This window comes from Erinaceus europaeus, chromosome X, assembly GCF_950295315.1.
Source record: "Erinaceus europaeus chromosome X, mEriEur2.1, whole genome shotgun sequence".
In the NCBI taxonomy this organism is placed as follows: Eukaryota; Metazoa; Chordata; class Mammalia; order Eulipotyphla; family Erinaceidae; genus Erinaceus; species Erinaceus europaeus.
In genome coordinates this window covers 31,830,256-31,849,140 of record NC_080185.1, presented here as the reverse complement: position 1 = coordinate 31,849,140, position 18,885 = coordinate 31,830,256, and the positions used below count along the sequence as shown (strand labels likewise).

Sequence of the window (18,885 nt, the reverse complement as noted above, 5' to 3'; positions counted from 1 at the left end):
TTGTTTTATTGATCTATACATTCACCTCTCCCTTTTCTTGTGTTTGATTTTTTTTGTAGAAAGTACTTTACTTCTTATTCAGCCTCATTACTCTGTTGAGACCTTCCCTTTCATAGGGTTCTCTAATTCCAATCCAGGTGGTTCACTTCCTGAGAAAGTCTCAAAACCTAAATATAGACCAAGTCCCATGGGATAGGGCATATGTTCACATGTATCCATAAATTAGGGCAAAATATATACCTGAAAGCAAAAGTACACAATAGTCTTCAGTATGAAGTTCATAATGAAATAATGTCTACTTACACTTAGAGGTAAGGTAGGTAAAGTAGGTAAAGGTTCACTCCAAGGCTAATGAAAGAGGAGATATGACAACAGACACCAAAAAAATCCAAAATATCATGTGAAGCTTCTACAAAAACTATATACTATCAAGATAGAGAACACTGAAAAATGGAAATTTCCTAGAAAAATATAACCTTCCATATTTGGAACAAGAGGAACTTCAAAACATTAACAGGTAGATCAAAGCCAACACAATCAGAACACTCATGAAGAACGATCCCCACAATAAAAGCCAAAGAGCAGATGGTTTTAGAAATTAATTCTATAAAGTCTTAAAGGAAGAGCAAATACCTCTACTTGTTAAAAATATTTATTTGTAAAAATTAAAAGGATAAGGGGGGGTGTAAAACTCCACACAGTTTCCACCACCAGAACTCCATATCCCATCCCTTCTTCTCATAGCCTTCCTATTCTTTATTGTCGTTAGAGTTCGGGGCTCCAGCAAGCCGGGCTAGCTTCACGGCAGCAGACAGAGACTTGGGGACACACGGCTGGGCCAGGAAGCTGTATTTCTTCATTCATGAATAACGATTCATAAACTAACCCAAACTAATCACCACAAATCTCTCAGAGGTGGGGGTGGGGGAGGAGACCAAACCAATGTGAAGCATACAACAATTCCCCCTTTTCTTTTTAACTAAATGACCATAGTATCAGGGGTGTGGGGTGAACTTCTTATATCGTACAGGTATTTTCAAAAAAGAAACTGGCACAGACATGGAGGAACATGTAAGTGAGCAAGAGAAACAGTGTGCTGCCAAGGGAAGGCCTGAGGGGGCCATTTTTGCCTCTGTGGGCAAAACTTTATCAGCTAAAAAAAACATTTCCTGCCTCTGGGGGTTTCTTTTGCCTCTGGGGGGGTGTTACTTGCCCCAATGGGTATTTTTTAGCATGGGGGCGGGGAACAGTCTAGAGTCCCAAGGCAGCTGGCTGCAGTCAGTCTTTGAGAAACCCAACAGCATAAAGGGGAGCTGCAAAGTGTCCAAGAGGTGTACCAGTTGAGTCCAATAGAAATGCCAGTCCAAAGCAGATGTCCACCGAAGAATTGCCAGGGGGTGAATTGTTGTACGTCTGTCTCGATGGGAAATGTCAGCCATCAGAATTCTGCTTTTCTGTAGAGAACTTGACAGCTGCAATTTACTTACTATGAAACAAAACTTGTAGCAGGTTACAAGTTTATCACAATTGATAACTCTATTACAATCATTAGCATAACCATAGTGCAATCTACTGTTTTTAGTTGAGAAGGAATTTGAGAGTTTTACATATCAACAAGCCTATTTAACCTTTTGTTACACCCATTCAAGATGGAGACACACCCTAGGTGTGTGCAGGTTTTGTTTTTTTTAGACCAACTTAGTTAAAATATATTGATTTTTACCTAATTTTTACCTCAGACTTTATATGTAAGTTAATTTTATCTTTATGAGAATTACATTGAAAACCTTTTTCATTCAACTTTGTCTGGTAAGAATATAGCCTTAAAGTTACATTTTTAACCTTAAAGTTAATATTTACCAAACTTTAAACAAACATGTAAACATGATCTGTAATACACAAAGAGAGAAATCTTTGTTACAAAGACATGTCATTTTAAACAAGAATTTAGATCTATACTGTCTTAGTTGTTGGGGGAGTGCATTGTACAGCAGTGGGCTCTTGAGCAACTTTAGCTTCAGGAATTATAGGTAGTGATCTCTGGATTAATCTCTGCGTATTCTAGCTCGTCTGCCTTCAGACCAAAGCTGGAGATCTTTGCCAGGGGGCACAGTTTCGGCAGGGAACCCACGGTCTCCAGGTGGTCCGGGATCTGTCCAGTCTTCATAGCAGGAGGGTGGGTGGGCCAGCCATGCAGAAGGTGTGGGCCGAGGTGCCCTGGGGTGGCGGCTATGATGGGCCTTGCCTGCCATGTCTGCTGCGCTGCTCACAGTGGCCCAGCAGCATGGAGGGAGCCCACGCCCAAAGCCCCGTGCCACACAGTGGAAAGCCAGCTCCTGTGGGCTGGCGTTGGGTGGAAACCACAGAGTGGTCCAGAGAAAAATGTTCCAGAAAGATGTCCCATGCTCATGGATTGGAAGAATAAATATCATCAAAATGAATATTCTCCCCAGAACCATATACAAATTTAATGCAATACCCATCAAAATTCCACCAAGCTTCTTTAAGAGAATAGAACAAACACTACAATCATTTATCTGGAATGTGAAAACACCTAGATGTGCCAAAACCATCTTGAGGAAAAGAAACAGAAATGGAGGCATCACACTCCCAGACCTTAAACTATATTATAACACCATCATCATCAAAACAGCATGGTACTGGAACAAAAATAGGCACACAGACCAGTGGAACAGATTTGAAAGCCCAGAAATAAGTCCCCACACCTATGGACATCTAATCTTTGATAAGGGGGCCCAAAGCATTAAATGGAAAAAGGAGGCTCTCTTCAATAAATGGTGCTGGGAAAACTGGGTTGTAACATGCAGAAGAATGAAATTGAACCACTTTATCTCACCAGAAACAAAAATCCACTCCAAATGGATCAAAGACCTAGATGTCAGACCAGAAACAATCAAATACTTAGAGGAAAACATTGGTAAAACACTTTTCCACATACACCTCAAGGACATCTTTGATAAAACAAACTCAATTGCAAGGAAGACTAAAGCAGAACCAAACCAATGGGACTACATCAAATTGAAAAGCTTCTGCACATCCAAAGAAACTATTAAACAATCAAAGAGACCCCTGACAGAATGGGAGCAGATCTTCACATGCCAGACATCAGACAAGAAACTAATCACCAAAATATATAAAGAGCTCAGCAAACTTAGCACCAAAAAAGCAAATGACCCCATCCAAAAATGGGCAGAGGGTATGAACAAAACATTCACTACAGAGGAGATCCAAAAGGCTAACAAACATATGAAAAACTGCTCTAGGTCACTGATTGTCAGAGAAATGCAAATTAAGACAACACTAAGATACCACCTCACTCCTGTAAGAATGGCATACATCAAAAAGGACAGCAGCAACAAATGCTGGTGAGGGTGTGGGGACAGAGGAACCCTTTTACATTGCTGGTGGGAATGTAAATTGGTACAGCGTCTGTGGAGAGCAGTCTGGAAAACTCTCAGAAGGCTAGACATGGACCTTCCATATGATCCAGTAATTCCTCTCCTGGGGGTATACACCAAGGACTCCATAACACCCAACCAAAAAGAGGTGTGTACTCCTATGTTCATAGCAGTACAATTCATAATAGCTAAAACCTGGAAGCAACCCAGGTGCCCAACAACAGATGAGTGGCTGAGAAAGCTGTGGTATATATACACAATGGAATACTATGCAGCTATCAAGAACAATGAACCCACCTTCTCTGACCCATCTTGGACAGTGCTAGAAGGAATTATGTTAAGTGAGCTAAGTCAGAAAGATAAAGATGAGTATGGGATGACCCCACTCATCAACAGAAGTTGAGTAAGAAGATCTGAAAGGGAAACTAAAAGCAGGACCTGACCAAATTGTAAGTAGGGCACCAAAGTAAAAGACCTCTGATGAGGGGTAGACATGCAGCTTCCTGGGCCATTGGGGGGTGGGAGTGGGTGGGAGGGATGTGTCACAGTCTTTTGGTCGTGGGAATGGTGTTTATGTACACTCCTAGTAAAATGTAGTCATTTAAATCACTAGTTAATTAATAGGAGAGGGGGAAAATTAATTTTATGTCCCGAAGTTTTTCAAAACACAAACTGAATTTTTTTAATATATAGGCTGTAATTGATATGCAGACTCTCTCAAAAGTCTAGACCAAGTATATCAGAAGCAACCTATAGCACAGCTATATACAAGATACTGGGTACTGTACAGCAAATCCTAACTAAAGGACTTTTCAAAGTTAACCCAATTACCAAATAATGCGATGATAACATTAACTATCGATTGTCTTTTTGAACCCTAAGACAGCAGGAACCTCACATCTCCACTATAGAGCGTCTACTTCCCCCAGTCCTGGAACCCTTGGATACGGCCCACTTTCCCTTATGCCTCTCCCAATACATATCAAATAATATTGCATCTGCCGATCACAACCTAAACAACACAACGATTGCCACCTCAACATGCTTCACTTCAGACTGTGTCCAGATACTTCACGTGTGGAATGACAACCCTTCAGCTTCATTACTCAGGTGAGACCTTTCCTTTCATAGTATACTCTAATTCCATCTCAGGTGGTTCACTTTCTAACAAAGTCCCAAAACCTAGATATACACCAGTTTCTGTGAGAGAGAGCATATGTTCACACGTATCCATAAACTACTGCAAAATATATACCTGAAAGCAGAAGTACACTAGAGTTTGCAGTGAGTACCTCCCTAACACTTCCTCTCCACTATTCCAAGCTTTGGGTCCATGATTGCTCAACAATTTGTTTGGCTTTGTATGTTAACTCTATTTTCAGTCACCAGGTTCCAGATGTCATCAGGATGCTGCCCAGGCTTCCCTGGACTGAAGACCCCACCAATGTGTCCTGGATCTCCACTTCCTTAGAGACCCATCCTACTAGGGAAAGAGAGAGGCAGACTGGGAGTCTGGACCGACCAGTCAATGCCCATGTTCAGCGGGGAAGCAATTACATAAGCCAGACCTTCTACCTTCTGCAACCCACATGACCCTGGGTCCATGCTCCCAGAGGGATAGAGAATGGGAAAGCTATCAGAGGAGGGGGTGGGATATGGAGATTGTGTGGTGGGAATTATGTGGAGTTGTACCCCTCTTACCCTATGGTTTTGTTAATTAATCCTTTCTTAAATAATAAAGAAAGAAAATGAAAGAAAAATTTTCCAGAAACAGCAAAACAGTCTCGTGAAGAAAGGACAGAGGCCTTTGGAGATCTCTTCCCAAGCAGAAGAGAAGGCCATAGTGCATAGGTAGCTAAATTGTCTTCACTTATCTGAGAGATATGCAGGTCATGTCCACTTGGGCGCCATTTGTCATTAGAATTCAGGGCTCCAGCAGGCCGGGCTAGCTTTGCGGCTGCAGACTGAGACTGGGGGACACACTGCTGGGCCGGGAAGCTGTATTTCTTTATTTACGAATAACGATTCATAAACTAACCCAAACTAATCACCACACAGCTCTGTCCTGCATCCTTCTCCTCACGCTGCCTCGCCAAGAACTCCCAAACTACGTAGCATAGGGGGCGGGGAGAAAAAGAGGCGGGAAACTAGCAAGGGCCAAACCAAATCTCTCAGAGGTGGGGATGGGGGGGGAGACTAAACCAATGTGAAGCATACAACACTTTATCTCTCTGGGAGTATGGACCCAGGGTCATTATGGTATGCATAAGATGGAAGGTCTGGCTTCTGTAATTGTTTCCTTGCTGAATATGGGCATTTGCGGGTTGATCCATACTCTCAGACTGTCTCTCCAGTTCCCTAGTGGGGTAGGGTTCTGGGGAAGTGAGGCTCAAGGACACATTGGTGGGGTTGTCTGACCAGGGATGTCCGGTTGGCCTCATGTTGGCATCTAGTACCAGGTGGCTGAGAAAAAGTGTTAACATATAGAGGCAAAAAATTATTGACTAATCATGAACCTAAAGGCCAGAAAAGTTCCTATGAAGAGTTGTGGGGGTTTCCATTTTGTAGATAGTTTTAGTTATATTCCAAAAAGCCCATGACTATGCTAGTTTTTTTTTCCCTGAGCCTGACATTTGATATGCTGGTGGATCTAAGTTATTAATTTTATTTATTTTTAAGGTTAGTTTTAAAAAACATTTATAAAAACAAAGCATTGACAAAAACCATAGGATAATAGGGGTACAACTCCACACAATTACCACCACCAGAACTCTGTATCCCATCCCCTCCCCTGATAGCTTTCCTATTCTTTATTCCTCTGGGAGTATGAACCCAGGGTCATTATGGATTGCAGAAGGTGGAAGGTCTGTCTTCTGTAATTGCTTACCCGCTGAACATGGGTTTTGGATATTGAAGACACTGGAATACTCCTACCTTCTATGAAGCCAAGGTTACCCTGATACCAGAAACAGACAAGGGTATAACAAAAAATAAAATAATAGACAAATATCACTGATGAACATAAATGCTAAAATATTAAATACAATTCTAAACAACCATATACATTTTAACATATACACATATATACACATAGTTAAATGATCATTTTTATAATTGAGTATGATTTATTGCAATGATACAGGCCTGTTTCAATATCAATCAATCAATCAATGTGATCTAACACAACAATAAAAACAAAGTAAAAAAATTATATGATTATCTCAATAGATGCAGAGAAAGCCTTTGACAAAATCCAATGTCCATCCATGATCAAGACACTAAAAAAATGGGAATAGATGGAAAATTCCTTAACACAGTGAAGTCCATATTCAGCAAAGTTATTTCCAATGTCATACTCAGTTGTGAGAAAATAGCATCATTTACCCTTAGATCAGGTACTAGACAGGGTTTCCCATTATCACTTCTTCTTCTAGCGTTTGCCCTTCTTCTGTAGCCAGTCAACAGCGTCAGGTTGAGCCTGATGTAGTTTCGAGACCTCCTTTGAATCTGGAGAGGTGGCAGTGGTTGACTATGTAGGTCATCGTCTGTCTGTAGCCGCAGGGGCAGTTCGGGTCGTCTCTGGCTCCCCAGCAATGGAACATAGCGGCGCACCGGCCATTATCACTATTACTATTCAACATAGTATTGGGAGTTCTTGCCATAGCAATTAAGTAAGAACCAGTAATTAAAAGGATGCACTTTAGAAGAGAACTTAAACTGTCAGTATTTGCAGGTGATATGATATTATACATAGAAAAATGTAAAGACTCCAGCGGAATGACTCTAAACATCATTAGGCAATATAGTAAGGTGTCACACTACAAAGTTACCTTGCAGAAAACACCTACAATAACCCTCTTTCTCCATTTCTCTCTGTCCTATCCAACAATGACAACATCAATAACAATAATAACTACAACAATAAAAATAACAAGGGCAACAAAAGGGAATAAATAAATAATTAAAATTAAAAATAAAATCACATTGTCAAAAAAAAAAAGAGAAAGAAATCAGCCCCCACAGCTATAGACATCTAAGGTCTGACAATGGGTTCAGTTAATTAAATCGAGAAAGGAGAGTTTCTTCAACAAATGTTGAAATTTGGGTTGAAACATGCAGATAATGAAAATGAACCACTGCATCACCACACACAAAATTAGACCAGAAACTATCAAATGTATAGGAAACATATTGACAGCACTCTATTTAAATTTGATAAGCCTCTTCAATAACAAAAATATAATTGTAGGAAAGAAAAAATCAAATATAAACCCATGGAATTATATCAAATTTAAAAGTTTCTGTACAGCAAAAGAAACCACCACCCAAACAAAGAGACTCCTAACAGAATGAGAGAAGATCATACATGCAGTATATAAAACATAAGGCTAATCACCAAAACATAAAGAAACTCAGCAAAAAAAAAATGACCCCATCCAAAAATGGGAAGAGTATATGAACAGAATATTCACCACAGGAGAGACCCAAAAGGTGAACAGACATATAAAAATGTTCCAAGTCATTGATAGAGAAATGCAAATATAGACAACAGTGAGATAGCACTTCATCTCTGTGAGCATGTCATACATCAGAAAGGATAGCTAGTAGCAACAAATGCTGAAAAGATTGTGGGGAGAAAGGAGCCCTCCTGCACAGCTGTTGGGAATGTAAGATTGTCCAACCCCTGTGGAGAGCAGTCTGGAGGGAGGTGGGGTATCCTGCCCTGCCACTCAAGAAAGACTAGTCCTGAAATGAGGGCAGCCTGCAATGTTCCCAGCTGTGACCATGAACTGCAAATTCAGATCAACAAGGACTCAGAGGTTACACAGGCACTTGTGCTAAAGATATATAGGCCTGGGTCAGGTGGATGGTATAAACAGTTAATTTTTTTTGCAGATTCAAGAATGGGAGCTATTCTCTGCCCTAATCCAAATTTCTGGCCCTTTTTTCTACTCAGACACCATCTTCTTGGACAATATCTTTGTCCAACTTCATGATAGCTATCAAACCCAAGCAAAAACCATGTTAGGGGTTCAGGTGGTGGCATACTTGGTTAAACACACACATTACAGTACACAAGGACCTAGGTTCAATTCCTTGGTCCCCACCTGCAAGGGGAAAGCTTCATGAGTGGTAAAGCAGAGCTGCAGGTGTCTCTCTGTCTCTCTTCCTCTCTTTCTCTCCCATTTCTATTTTTCTCTGTCTCTATCCAGTAATAAATAAAGATTAAAAAATCTTAGTCTACTCTCCCTCACTCCACTTCCCACCTTAGGTGCCCTAAGCCACCACCACTGCAACCACCACCCTCGCCACCATAACCATGATCTTGTTAACTGTCACCCAGAAAATTGGAATGGGATTAATGGGATTTGGAGTATTGTTCCTGCTTTTTGGAATGATTCTCTTTTTTGACAAAGCACTACTGGATATTAGAAATGTTTTATTTGTGGCTGGCTTGGCTTTTGTGATTGGTTTAGGAAGGACATTTAGAATCTTCTTCCAAATGCATAAAATGAAAGCTATGGGATTTTTCTTTGGTGCTGTATTTGTAGTCCTGATTGGTTGTCCTGTGATAGGCATGATCTTTGAAATATATGGATTCTTTCTTTTGTTCAGCGGTTTATTTCCTGTGGTTGTTGACTTTATTAGAAAAGAGCCTGTCCCGGCAGAGCTCCAATGGCACAATAGGTTAGAGCACTGTACTTATACAGAAAAGAGCCTGTCCTTGGATCCCTCTTGAATTTACCAGGCATTAGATCATTTGTAGACAAAGTTGGAGAAAGTATCGTACTATTTATAAAAATCTTTTGAGGAATATTCAGCACAAAATTAAATTACATGAAATAACTTATAATGTTCTCTACAGAAGTTTAAAGCATGTAGCGTACACAATGCCAACAGCAGTAAACAAAGAGGCAATGAAAATTAGCTTCTCCTCAAGGACCTGAAGGAAAGGAGGTATATGTTAACAACACTTACTGAAACTCTTAAAGGTCATCCCCCCTGTTGTTTCCCACCATGTGTGGAAACAGCCATCCTCAGTGAACCATGGTGCCGGATTCTTTGTCTTTTGATGGTGAAGGAGCGCCCATCAGCATTTGCTCTCTAGAATTATCCACCACACTGGTAAAAAGAAAAAAAGAAAAAAGAAAAGTCTCCATTTGTACCCTATCTCTGAAAGTGATGTATGAGGTCAGATTGGACTGTGTCATTTTAATGTATTAAAACTGAGGACCCACCCAAAAATGTTAGTCTTTGGCCCCTAGGAACACTCCTAAAATGGATTCACAAGCTTTCTTCCATCTTAAAATGCCTATTTTCATCTGCTCTGTTCCTAGTTTTTGTTCCTGTTCATTAACCATTTTGTCCCATGTTATATCTTGCCACTTTCCACTCACAATGTTGCAGATGCTGTCATGATTCCATCCTTAATTCTCAGGGCAGACTACCTCACAAATGTGTCCTGGAATCTCACCTCTGCAGAGCTCTATCCCACTAGGGAAAGATAGACAGGATGGGGGTATGGATCAACCTGTCAACACCATGTCCCATGGAGAAGCAATTACAAAAACCAGAACTCCCACCTTCTGCACCCTAAAAATAATTTTGATCCATACTTCCACTGGGGGAGAAATATTAGGGGGAAATAAACTCCAGGACCTGGAGAGAGAAGAGAAAATAGAGAGGGACATTTGGATGTAGCAACAGGTTTATGTGTGACTTGGAAGAGAAAAGAAGATGCAACCCTTAAAAGATAAGCAATTATATAAAAATATGAACAGATAGTTGTAGAAATAATAATTAACCCATATTTGCAAACTTGGGAAAACTCCTGTAGCTTCCAATGGAGGAACTGGAGATTCAGAACTCTGATGGTGGGAATAGTGTGAAGTTATAGCCTGTTCTCTTGTAATATTATAAATCAATGTTAAATCACTAATAACAAAATAAAATAAAATCACAGGGCCCAAAGAACGTACCCAAAATAGATGTCTTAGTTTCTTACCACCCTAAAATCCTTATTTAAAAAATTATTATGTTTTTTCTTGGATAGAAACAGCCATAAATCAAGAGGAAGAAGGGTTTAGAGAGGGAAAGAGATAGAAAAACATCTGCAGCCCTACTTCACCACTTCTGACGCTTCTCCCCTGAAGGTGGAGACCAGGGGCTTGAACCTGGGTACTTGAGCATTGTAACATGTGCACTTAACCAGGTGTGCCACCACGCGTGCCCTAAAATCTCTATTCTCATCTGATCTAAGTCTACTTTTATGGTTCCTATTTATTTAGCATTTTGTCCTGCTTCAGGTAGATATTACTATGATTCCATCTTGCACTGCATGGGCAGAGGAACTCACCAATGTGTCCCAGAATTTCACCTATCCAGAGTCCTATCCCACTAGTGGTGAAGATATAAATAGGCTGGGAGTGTGGATTGACTTCCAATGTCCATCTCCAGCAGAGAAGCAATTATCTACCTTATGCTCCCCCAAAAGAAATGTGTTCCATACTCCCAGAGAGAGATAAATGTTATGGGAATATGGTCAGAGGTCTCTGAAACCCAATCCCATCATGACTCAAAGAGAGAAGACTAAAAAGGAAATATATTTGGATTAAGTAATGAATGTAGCTGTGATTTGGGATGGACAAGAAGGCGGGACCATAGAAAAAGAAAAAAGGAAAAACAACAGCAACAACAACAAAAAAAATCTAGCATGGCCACAGGGCCTTTGGAATATAACTAAAATATGCCTACTAGCTATCTACAAAATAGAGGACCCCCAACTCTTCATTTGCACTATTACAGCCTTTAGGTCCTTGATTGGTCAACAATTTGTTTGGCTTTATATGTTAACTTTCTTTTCAGTCACCAGGTTCCAGATGCTAGCATGATGCCTACTATACTTCCCTGGACAGACAGCCCCACCAATGTGTCCTGGAGCTATGCTTCCCCAGAGCCCTTCCCCACTGGGGAAAGAGAGAGACAGGCTGGGAGTATGGATTGACCTGTCAACGCCCATGTTCAGTCGGGAAGCAATTACAGAAGCCAGACCTTCCACCTTCTGCATCCCACAATGACCTTGGGTCCATACTACCAGAGGGTTAAAGAATAGGAAAGTTATCAGGGGAGGGGATGGGGTACAGAGTTCTGGTGGTGGTAATTGTGTGGAGTTGTACCCCTCTTATCCTATGGTTTAGTCAATGTTTCCTTTTTATAAATAAAAAATTAAAAAATTGAAAAATATATATGGATAGACATAAGGATAGTTACAGAATAATATTAACCAGTATCTGTCACTTTGGGAGAATCACTGCAGCTTCCAATAGAGGGAATGGTGAGCTCTGGTGGTGAGAAAGGTGTACCCCTGTTTTTTTTTTTTTTGTGGATCACTAATAAAAAGTTTGGTACACAGATTATTTTAGTTCTTCTACAATATAGCTGAAGAATGAGTTAGCTAATCAGAATAAAACAAGATTATATACTGATGGATCACTCCAAATATATAATCGTTTATTATTATTCTCTTAGTTGCAAAATGTTTTACTTTTCTTTCCTCTTATACTTTTTTTATTTATTTCTTAATATGACTTCTGTTTTCTGGACAACATTTCTTGAGCCATTTTTTACCCTCTTCCTTTTATGGTTTTGAGGTTTTTGCCCATAACTACTATGTTATGTACATTAATATATAGATATTGTTATTTCTCTAATTTTCAAAGCACATTAAGTTTAAGGGGAAAGCAGAATGTGTGTGTTTAGATCTCCATTACAGACAAGAAAACATGGAACTCAGAAAATTTGAACATTTACCTAAGGCCATTTGGCTAGAAAATGACAGTCAAGAGGCAAAGCCATCTTTACCTGACTCTGCTGCCATGTTATTTTAGCCTTTAACTGACAATGATCAATAAAGTTCAGAATATTGACACTAGTTCTAGAAAGACTATTCATCAAAGGAAACATCGAAGTTCAATTTGATTTACTAGCACAGATGCACTGAGTGATAATGAGGATTTTGGAACTTTAATAAAAAGATTGTCAGTAAAAAGAGAAGAGTTTCTACCAACTTCTATATGATTTGGAACCTCAGAAATCACTCCTCTTTTCCACTGAATTTTGTTGTTGTCAACTGGGTTGTACTACATAAAGCTAAAGTTTTCAAAGACAAGTGGGTGTAGCCAGTGGTGGCACACATGAAGAGCACACAAATTACCATGCACAAGGACCCGAGTTAAAGTAACTCTATGGTCCTCACCTTCGGGCAGGGCAGCTTCAGAAGCAGTGGACCAGTGTTACAGATTTATTTCATTCTCCCTTTCTCTCTATCACTCTCTACTAGTTTCACTTTTCCTCTATCTCTTTCCCATGTATGTTTCTCAACATATATAAAAGATGGCCACTTGGAATGGTAGAATTATATAGGTACTAAGCTCCAGCAATAACACTGGTGATAAAAATGGGAGGATAGAAAGAGAGAGAGAGAGAGAAGTGGGGGAGGGGAGAGTAGAGGGGAGGGAGAGGGCAAGGGAGAGGGGAGGGGAGGGGAGGGAAAAGGGGTAAGAGGAGGGGAGGGGAGGGGAGAGAGGAAGGGAGAGGGGAGGGGAGGAGAAGGAAAAGGGGGAAGGGGAGGAGAGGGGAGGGGAAAGGGGAAGGAAAAGGAGAGGGGAGAGGCGAGGGGAGGGGAGGGGAGGGAAGGAGAGAAGAAGAGAAGGGAGGGGAGGAGAAGAGGGGAGGAGAAGAGAGGAGGGGAGGGGAGGAGAGGAGAGGAGAGGAGAGGAGAGGAGAGGAGAGGAGAGGAGAGGAGAGGAGAGGAGAGGAGAGAAGAGAGGAGAGGAGAGAAACTAAGGAACTGAAGCTTGCCCCAGTACAGTGAGGATTAAGGTAACACCCCATTTTGTTTACTTGAAATTGTGCTCCAAGTTGTTTCCTGAACTGGCAAAAAGAAATTCTAAGGAAAAGAATGGGGAAGTATAGAATTTTCTGCAGAGCTACAATCAACAGAAGCACTTTAATCAGGAGGCACTTTAAACTTTTATCTGGAAAAAAATCTCAGAAAAGTGTTGAGTTGTGTGATTGGTGTGTAAACAACCCTTGATTTTATAGGGTCATAAGAAGCTATTTGAGATAATTTCATGAAGGGAGAAATAAGAAGTAGTCAGTAATTGCTTTGACGCCCTTCAGGGAAAATCAATAATGAATATGAGTTAAGGGTCAAGAAAAAAAACTAACAAAGCTATTCAATAGGTAACAGAGAATGTTAAAATCAAATGAGCGAGGATCTGATCAATTTTAAAGAGGAGGATGGCTCTTTGTCTCTCTGGAACTGATTAGAGAAATATGATACATTAAAAAATAATCAAAGGGCCAAAGAGACAGTAATATCATACTACAGTATGGATTTATTATCTAAGTACAATAAAGCTTCAATAAGGGAAATGCTAAGGGAGTGGTAGATATTAGCTAATTAGACTACTGTGCAGCTAATGCTTAATCTAAGACTTTAATCAGTCTGGTCTACTGAACATACTTGAATCTGCTAAATGAGGCTAAATCTTGAAAGAATCACATTTTATGTCACTGACCATAGACTAACCCTGGAGGGAGGTGGTGATTTTTACCTGTAGGTCTTTTTGTCATGTTTAAAATTGATTTTGCAATCTTCTTATGTCTTATCCTGTTATTGTCTTGTTACATTACTTTTTGCTCCACTTTGTATATAATAGCCAATTACTTATTGCCTCCTATTTTAGCTTATTTAATCCAGCTTCCTCATTGCATCATAGGCACTTCACTTAACCACAGATATCTCCATGACCCCTTGCATTCAGAAACTCTTAAATAGCTACTGGGATACAGTCCAGATACTTTGACCTAGAATAAGTACTTTAATACTGTATTTTTCTCTTTTCCAATTTATTTTTCTAGCACATCCCATGACTTACTGTCCACTGAAATTATTTTTTAAAGATTTATTTATTCCCTTTTGTTGTCCTTGTTTTATTGTTGTAGTTATTATTGTTGTTGTTATTGATGTCATTGATATTGTTGTTAGATAGGACACAGAGAAATTGAGAGAGGAGGGGAGACAGAAAGGGGGAGAGAAATATAAACACCTGCAGAACTGCTTACCACTTGTGAAATGATTCCTCTGCAGCTGTGGATCCAGGGACTCCAACAGGGATCCTTATGCCAGTCCTTGAGCTTTGTGCCACCTGTGCTTAACCCCCTGCAGTACTGCCCAACTCCCCTGTGCACTGAAATCGTATTGAACTGTTGGTATGCTTCTAATTCTGCTTCTAAAACCCCTTCTGTTTCATTGGTTTAATCCCCCCTGCTTAACACTGTATTCTATTTACATAAACCACTGTTAACTAAACAGTGCCCTGCCTCCAGGGCATTGGTTTAATCCCACTGGTTCATACTCTCTTTTTGCTCCGCCCCCTCTCCTTGTCACACCCTGATTTTCACCAATCTCTTTTTGCTCCACCCTCTATGTCACATCCTGTTTCCACCCTACTTGGCGAGTATATATATATATATATATATACAAGCTGCTTTTCTGAGTAAAAGCACTTGCAATTGCTTTCCGGCTAGGAGAGTGTATCTCTTGCAACATTAGCACCGCCCGAGTTCCTGATCCCTCTTGCACACAGCAACCTAGATTGGCTCCAGTTGAGTTCTCTCCAACCCAGAGAGCACTTGCTCAGGAAGAAGCACTCTCAAGCTATCCAGACATTGAACTACTTGAATTTTTTACTGTACATCCTCTTTACTCATGATTCTACTTTTCCCTGGAATGTCTGCTGGATTTTTGTACCAATTCATTTGAATTACATATAAATTTACGTTTTATTTTTTGCCTCCAAGGTTATAGCTAGGGCTCAGTGCTGGCATTGTAAACCACTGCTCCTGTTGGTAACCCCCCTCTTTTTTTTTCACCCTTCCTATTTGATTTGATAGATCAAAGGTAAACTGAGAGAGGAGGGGGGATAGAGAGGGAAAGGAAAAGATAGATATCTGCATTTCTGCTGCTTCACTGATTATGAAGCCCCCCTGCAGGTAAGGAGTAGGGGCTCGGACCCAAGTCCTTGTGATTGGTGATATGTACACAAGTGAGTATGACACTGCCTGGGCTCATAAAATTAATGTTTTATGTGAACTCTTCAGTAACTTTTATATTATATGCCCATGTTTGTCTATATGGTCATTCTATAACATTTTACAATGAGGTCTTAATGAATTTAAATGTAATCAAATTGTGTTAAATTTTCCTGTTTCTCTTGGACTGAACTTGTGATGTATTGCACCAAATCAAACAACTCTGGGGGGAAAAAAGGAATGGATGGGATGAAGAGACATTGGAGTTCTGGTATATAATGGGGAGATGTGGATGGCTTGGTGGGATGAGTGTCTCCCAGAGACCTATCAAAGGGATATATGAAGTAGTGTCTATATACCAAAGACTGTATATACCATAAGCCATTAAAACTTCAATAAAAATGGCACAAAGAATATAGTTTCTAAATGCAAGGACTGCATCCTTTCACTATACCCATTAACGAATTTAAAGTTTACTAATGCATATATGTCATTAAATAGATTGTTGGTATGAAATTCTATTTACCTATATATTTTTTTAGTAAAACTGAAGCATCACTTAAGTATACAATTAAGTAAGGACTGCATTTAACTAAAGTATAAGTGCTTAAACTTTTAATAAAGCATTCCATGCAAATATCTTAATCTAATGATAGAGATACTCTCTACCCTAGCCTGGTATTTTTGTCCAAGGAGTGGCTAATTTGACTATTAAACTAGCCAAATAAATGCACAAAACCACATTAATTATATTCAATACTACAAATGCAACCATATTTAAGTGGGAAAAACTCATGGAATATCATATATTGTCTTTTTCAACAGATTTTGAATCTGTTCATCAGTCTGGAGTTATGGCTCAAGAAAGCAGAATTCATGCCTAATTCTATGTATCATTGAGATCAAGCTTAGTACACATCACAATATGTATAAAACACTTTTGAGAGGAATGCTTAATGACATTAAGTATAAAATTCTATGGTGTCCAAACATCAGTTATTACAAATTTTGATTAAGTCTAAAAGTTAGTTTCTCGACCACATTAAGTAGAGAATTTGAAACACTGCTTCTTTTTAGATCTTTCTTATTGCTTGCTACATTTATTGACTCACTGCAAACTACTGTGTACTTTTGATATAAAGAAACCATAAAGTACCTAATCAAATAGTTTCTACTTAGACCTAGATACCCTCCTCACCCACCTTCTCATGCACCTCCCTCAGTCACTTCAAAGATAATCTTGTCAAAGTAAGGACTGAAAAAGCTGAATAAGGGCAAAAGATTGGCATACTTTAATGATGACTCTTCAGTCACTACCAGGCCACCCCATCACCTGGGGCCCTAGGCAGGGAGTCCTGGGATTCCCACACAGACATGATGGGCCTAGACCTCTAATAGATCACTCTCGTCAATGTCACTGGTCATCTCTATCAGGAACAACATAATGAACTCCACTGTGGTCTCCTATCAGACCTGGGCCTCAATGTGGATCAACAAGGGTGGGGAGAGTTTCATTCTCCAAAGGGAGATGGGTAGCATACTTTGCCTATCACTCGAAGATGATAGATCCTGAAATTGGCACAGCCTGGAATGTTCCTAGCAGTGACCATGGAATGTGAGCTTATACCTACAGAGATGCATAAGTTACATAGGCTCCTGTGCTGACTATGGGCCTCAGATCAAATCGATGGGATTTACAGTCAACAGTACTTATACATTTTTCCCATATTTGGGAACTACTTTCTTCCCTGACCCAGCTTTCCAGTACTTTTTCCAATTATGACACCACCATCACCTCCCAGAGAGTAGCTTAGGTCACCTACATATTAAATGTCAGGCACAGGCAAAAACTAGTAGGGTCACGGGCCCTTGGGAAAATACCTAATATATACCTACTAGCTTTCTTCCAAAATGGATACCCCAAATCTTCATCTTTAATATTCTTACCTTTAGGTTCATGATTAGTCAACAGTTTGTTCTGCTTTATATCTTAAGTCATTTTTATCCACCAGGTTCCAGATGCTACCATGAGGCCAACTGGACTTCCCTGGGCATACTACCCCACCAATATGTCCTGGAGCCCTGCTTCCCCAGAGTTCTGCCCCACTAGGGAAAGAGAATGACAGTCTGGAAGTATGAATAGACCTGTCAATGCCCATGTTCATCTTGGAAGCAATTACAGAGGCCAGATATTCTACCTCTGTACCCCGTAATGATCCTGGGTCCATCCTGGGACCATCCTGGGTCCCAGGGGTTTAAAGAATAGGAAAGCTAACAGGAAAGGAAATGGGATACAGATTCCAGGTGGTGTGCATTATGTGGAGTTGTACTCCTCTTATCCAATGGTTTTGTCTGGTTTCCATTTTTTAAATAAAAATTAAAAAAAAACATGCTCTATGTTCAGTGTGAACTGAGGTATATTTCCATAAAACACAGAAAAGTCATAGGGGTAATAAATTTCCAACAGGCACATGAGATATGTGAGAAATCATTCCCAGTGTAATATGTACAACATAGAATGCATTTCAGGGAGACTCCAATGCTCTTTAACAATAAAACTGATAAATACTACACATGGGAAAACCATCTGAGAGCAAGTATTTATTCAAATGTGGAAATAATAAAAGTCCTAATATAGAAAATGCTCAAGGAAGAGCAGAGAACAAGAATAAACAGCTCAGGGCATTTTAACAAGTATTGAAAGTACTTGGACAGCTTCAAATAAAGTAACTCATATAAGAACATAGAAAGAATCCTAACCTCAAGTGATTAAAGTCTTCAAAAATTTCTTGTACAAGGAAATTCAATATTTAGTATCAAAACACTGATTTTACAGTGTGTATGTACATAAGCTTAAAGATTTTGCAAAGTATCATTTTATTGCATTTAGTCATAACTAACTTCTGTCATAATAAAATCATATATCAAAGAAGCCCTTCAAGATTTTTTTTGGTCATCAATCACTCAGTTCTAGTTATTGGTGTTGCTCAAGAATAAAACTTGTACTTCTCCAATATAAGTCCTGCACACTAGAGCTATGCTGTCTCCCTAACCACCTACACCATTTTAAAATTATTTTTTATTGGATAGAAACAGTCAGAAATAGAGAGGGAGGGGAGTGATACGGAGAGAGACAGACAGACACCTACAACCCACTTCGCCACTAGCAAAGCTTTCCCCCTGCAGGTGGGGACCAGGAGCTTGAGCCTAGGTCCTTGTGCATTCTAGTGTGTGCATTCAACCAGGTGCGCCACCACCTGGCCCCCATAATTTTTTTATGAATGTTCCCTGGGACAGGTACACCCTACTTAAAATTGCAATGATGATTCTGTTTTCTGGAGTAGAAGACTAGTTAATCAATATGTCA

General features: G+C 39.8%; 1 protein-coding gene across 1 annotated transcript; it reads left to right on the top strand.

The window, feature by feature from the left end:
• The first annotated feature begins 8,739 nt into the window (after window positions 1-8,739).
• On the top strand, window positions 8,740-16,402 carry LOC103127522 (vesicle transport protein GOT1B-like). The gene is made up of 3 exons (XM_060182642.1): window positions 8,740-9,078; window positions 9,138-9,201; window positions 16,344-16,402. The coding sequence occupies exons 1-3, from the start codon at window positions 8,740-8,742 to the stop codon at window positions 16,400-16,402; spliced, it is 462 nt and encodes a 153-aa protein (XP_060038625.1).
• The last annotated feature ends 2,483 nt before the right edge of the window (window positions 16,403-18,885 follow it).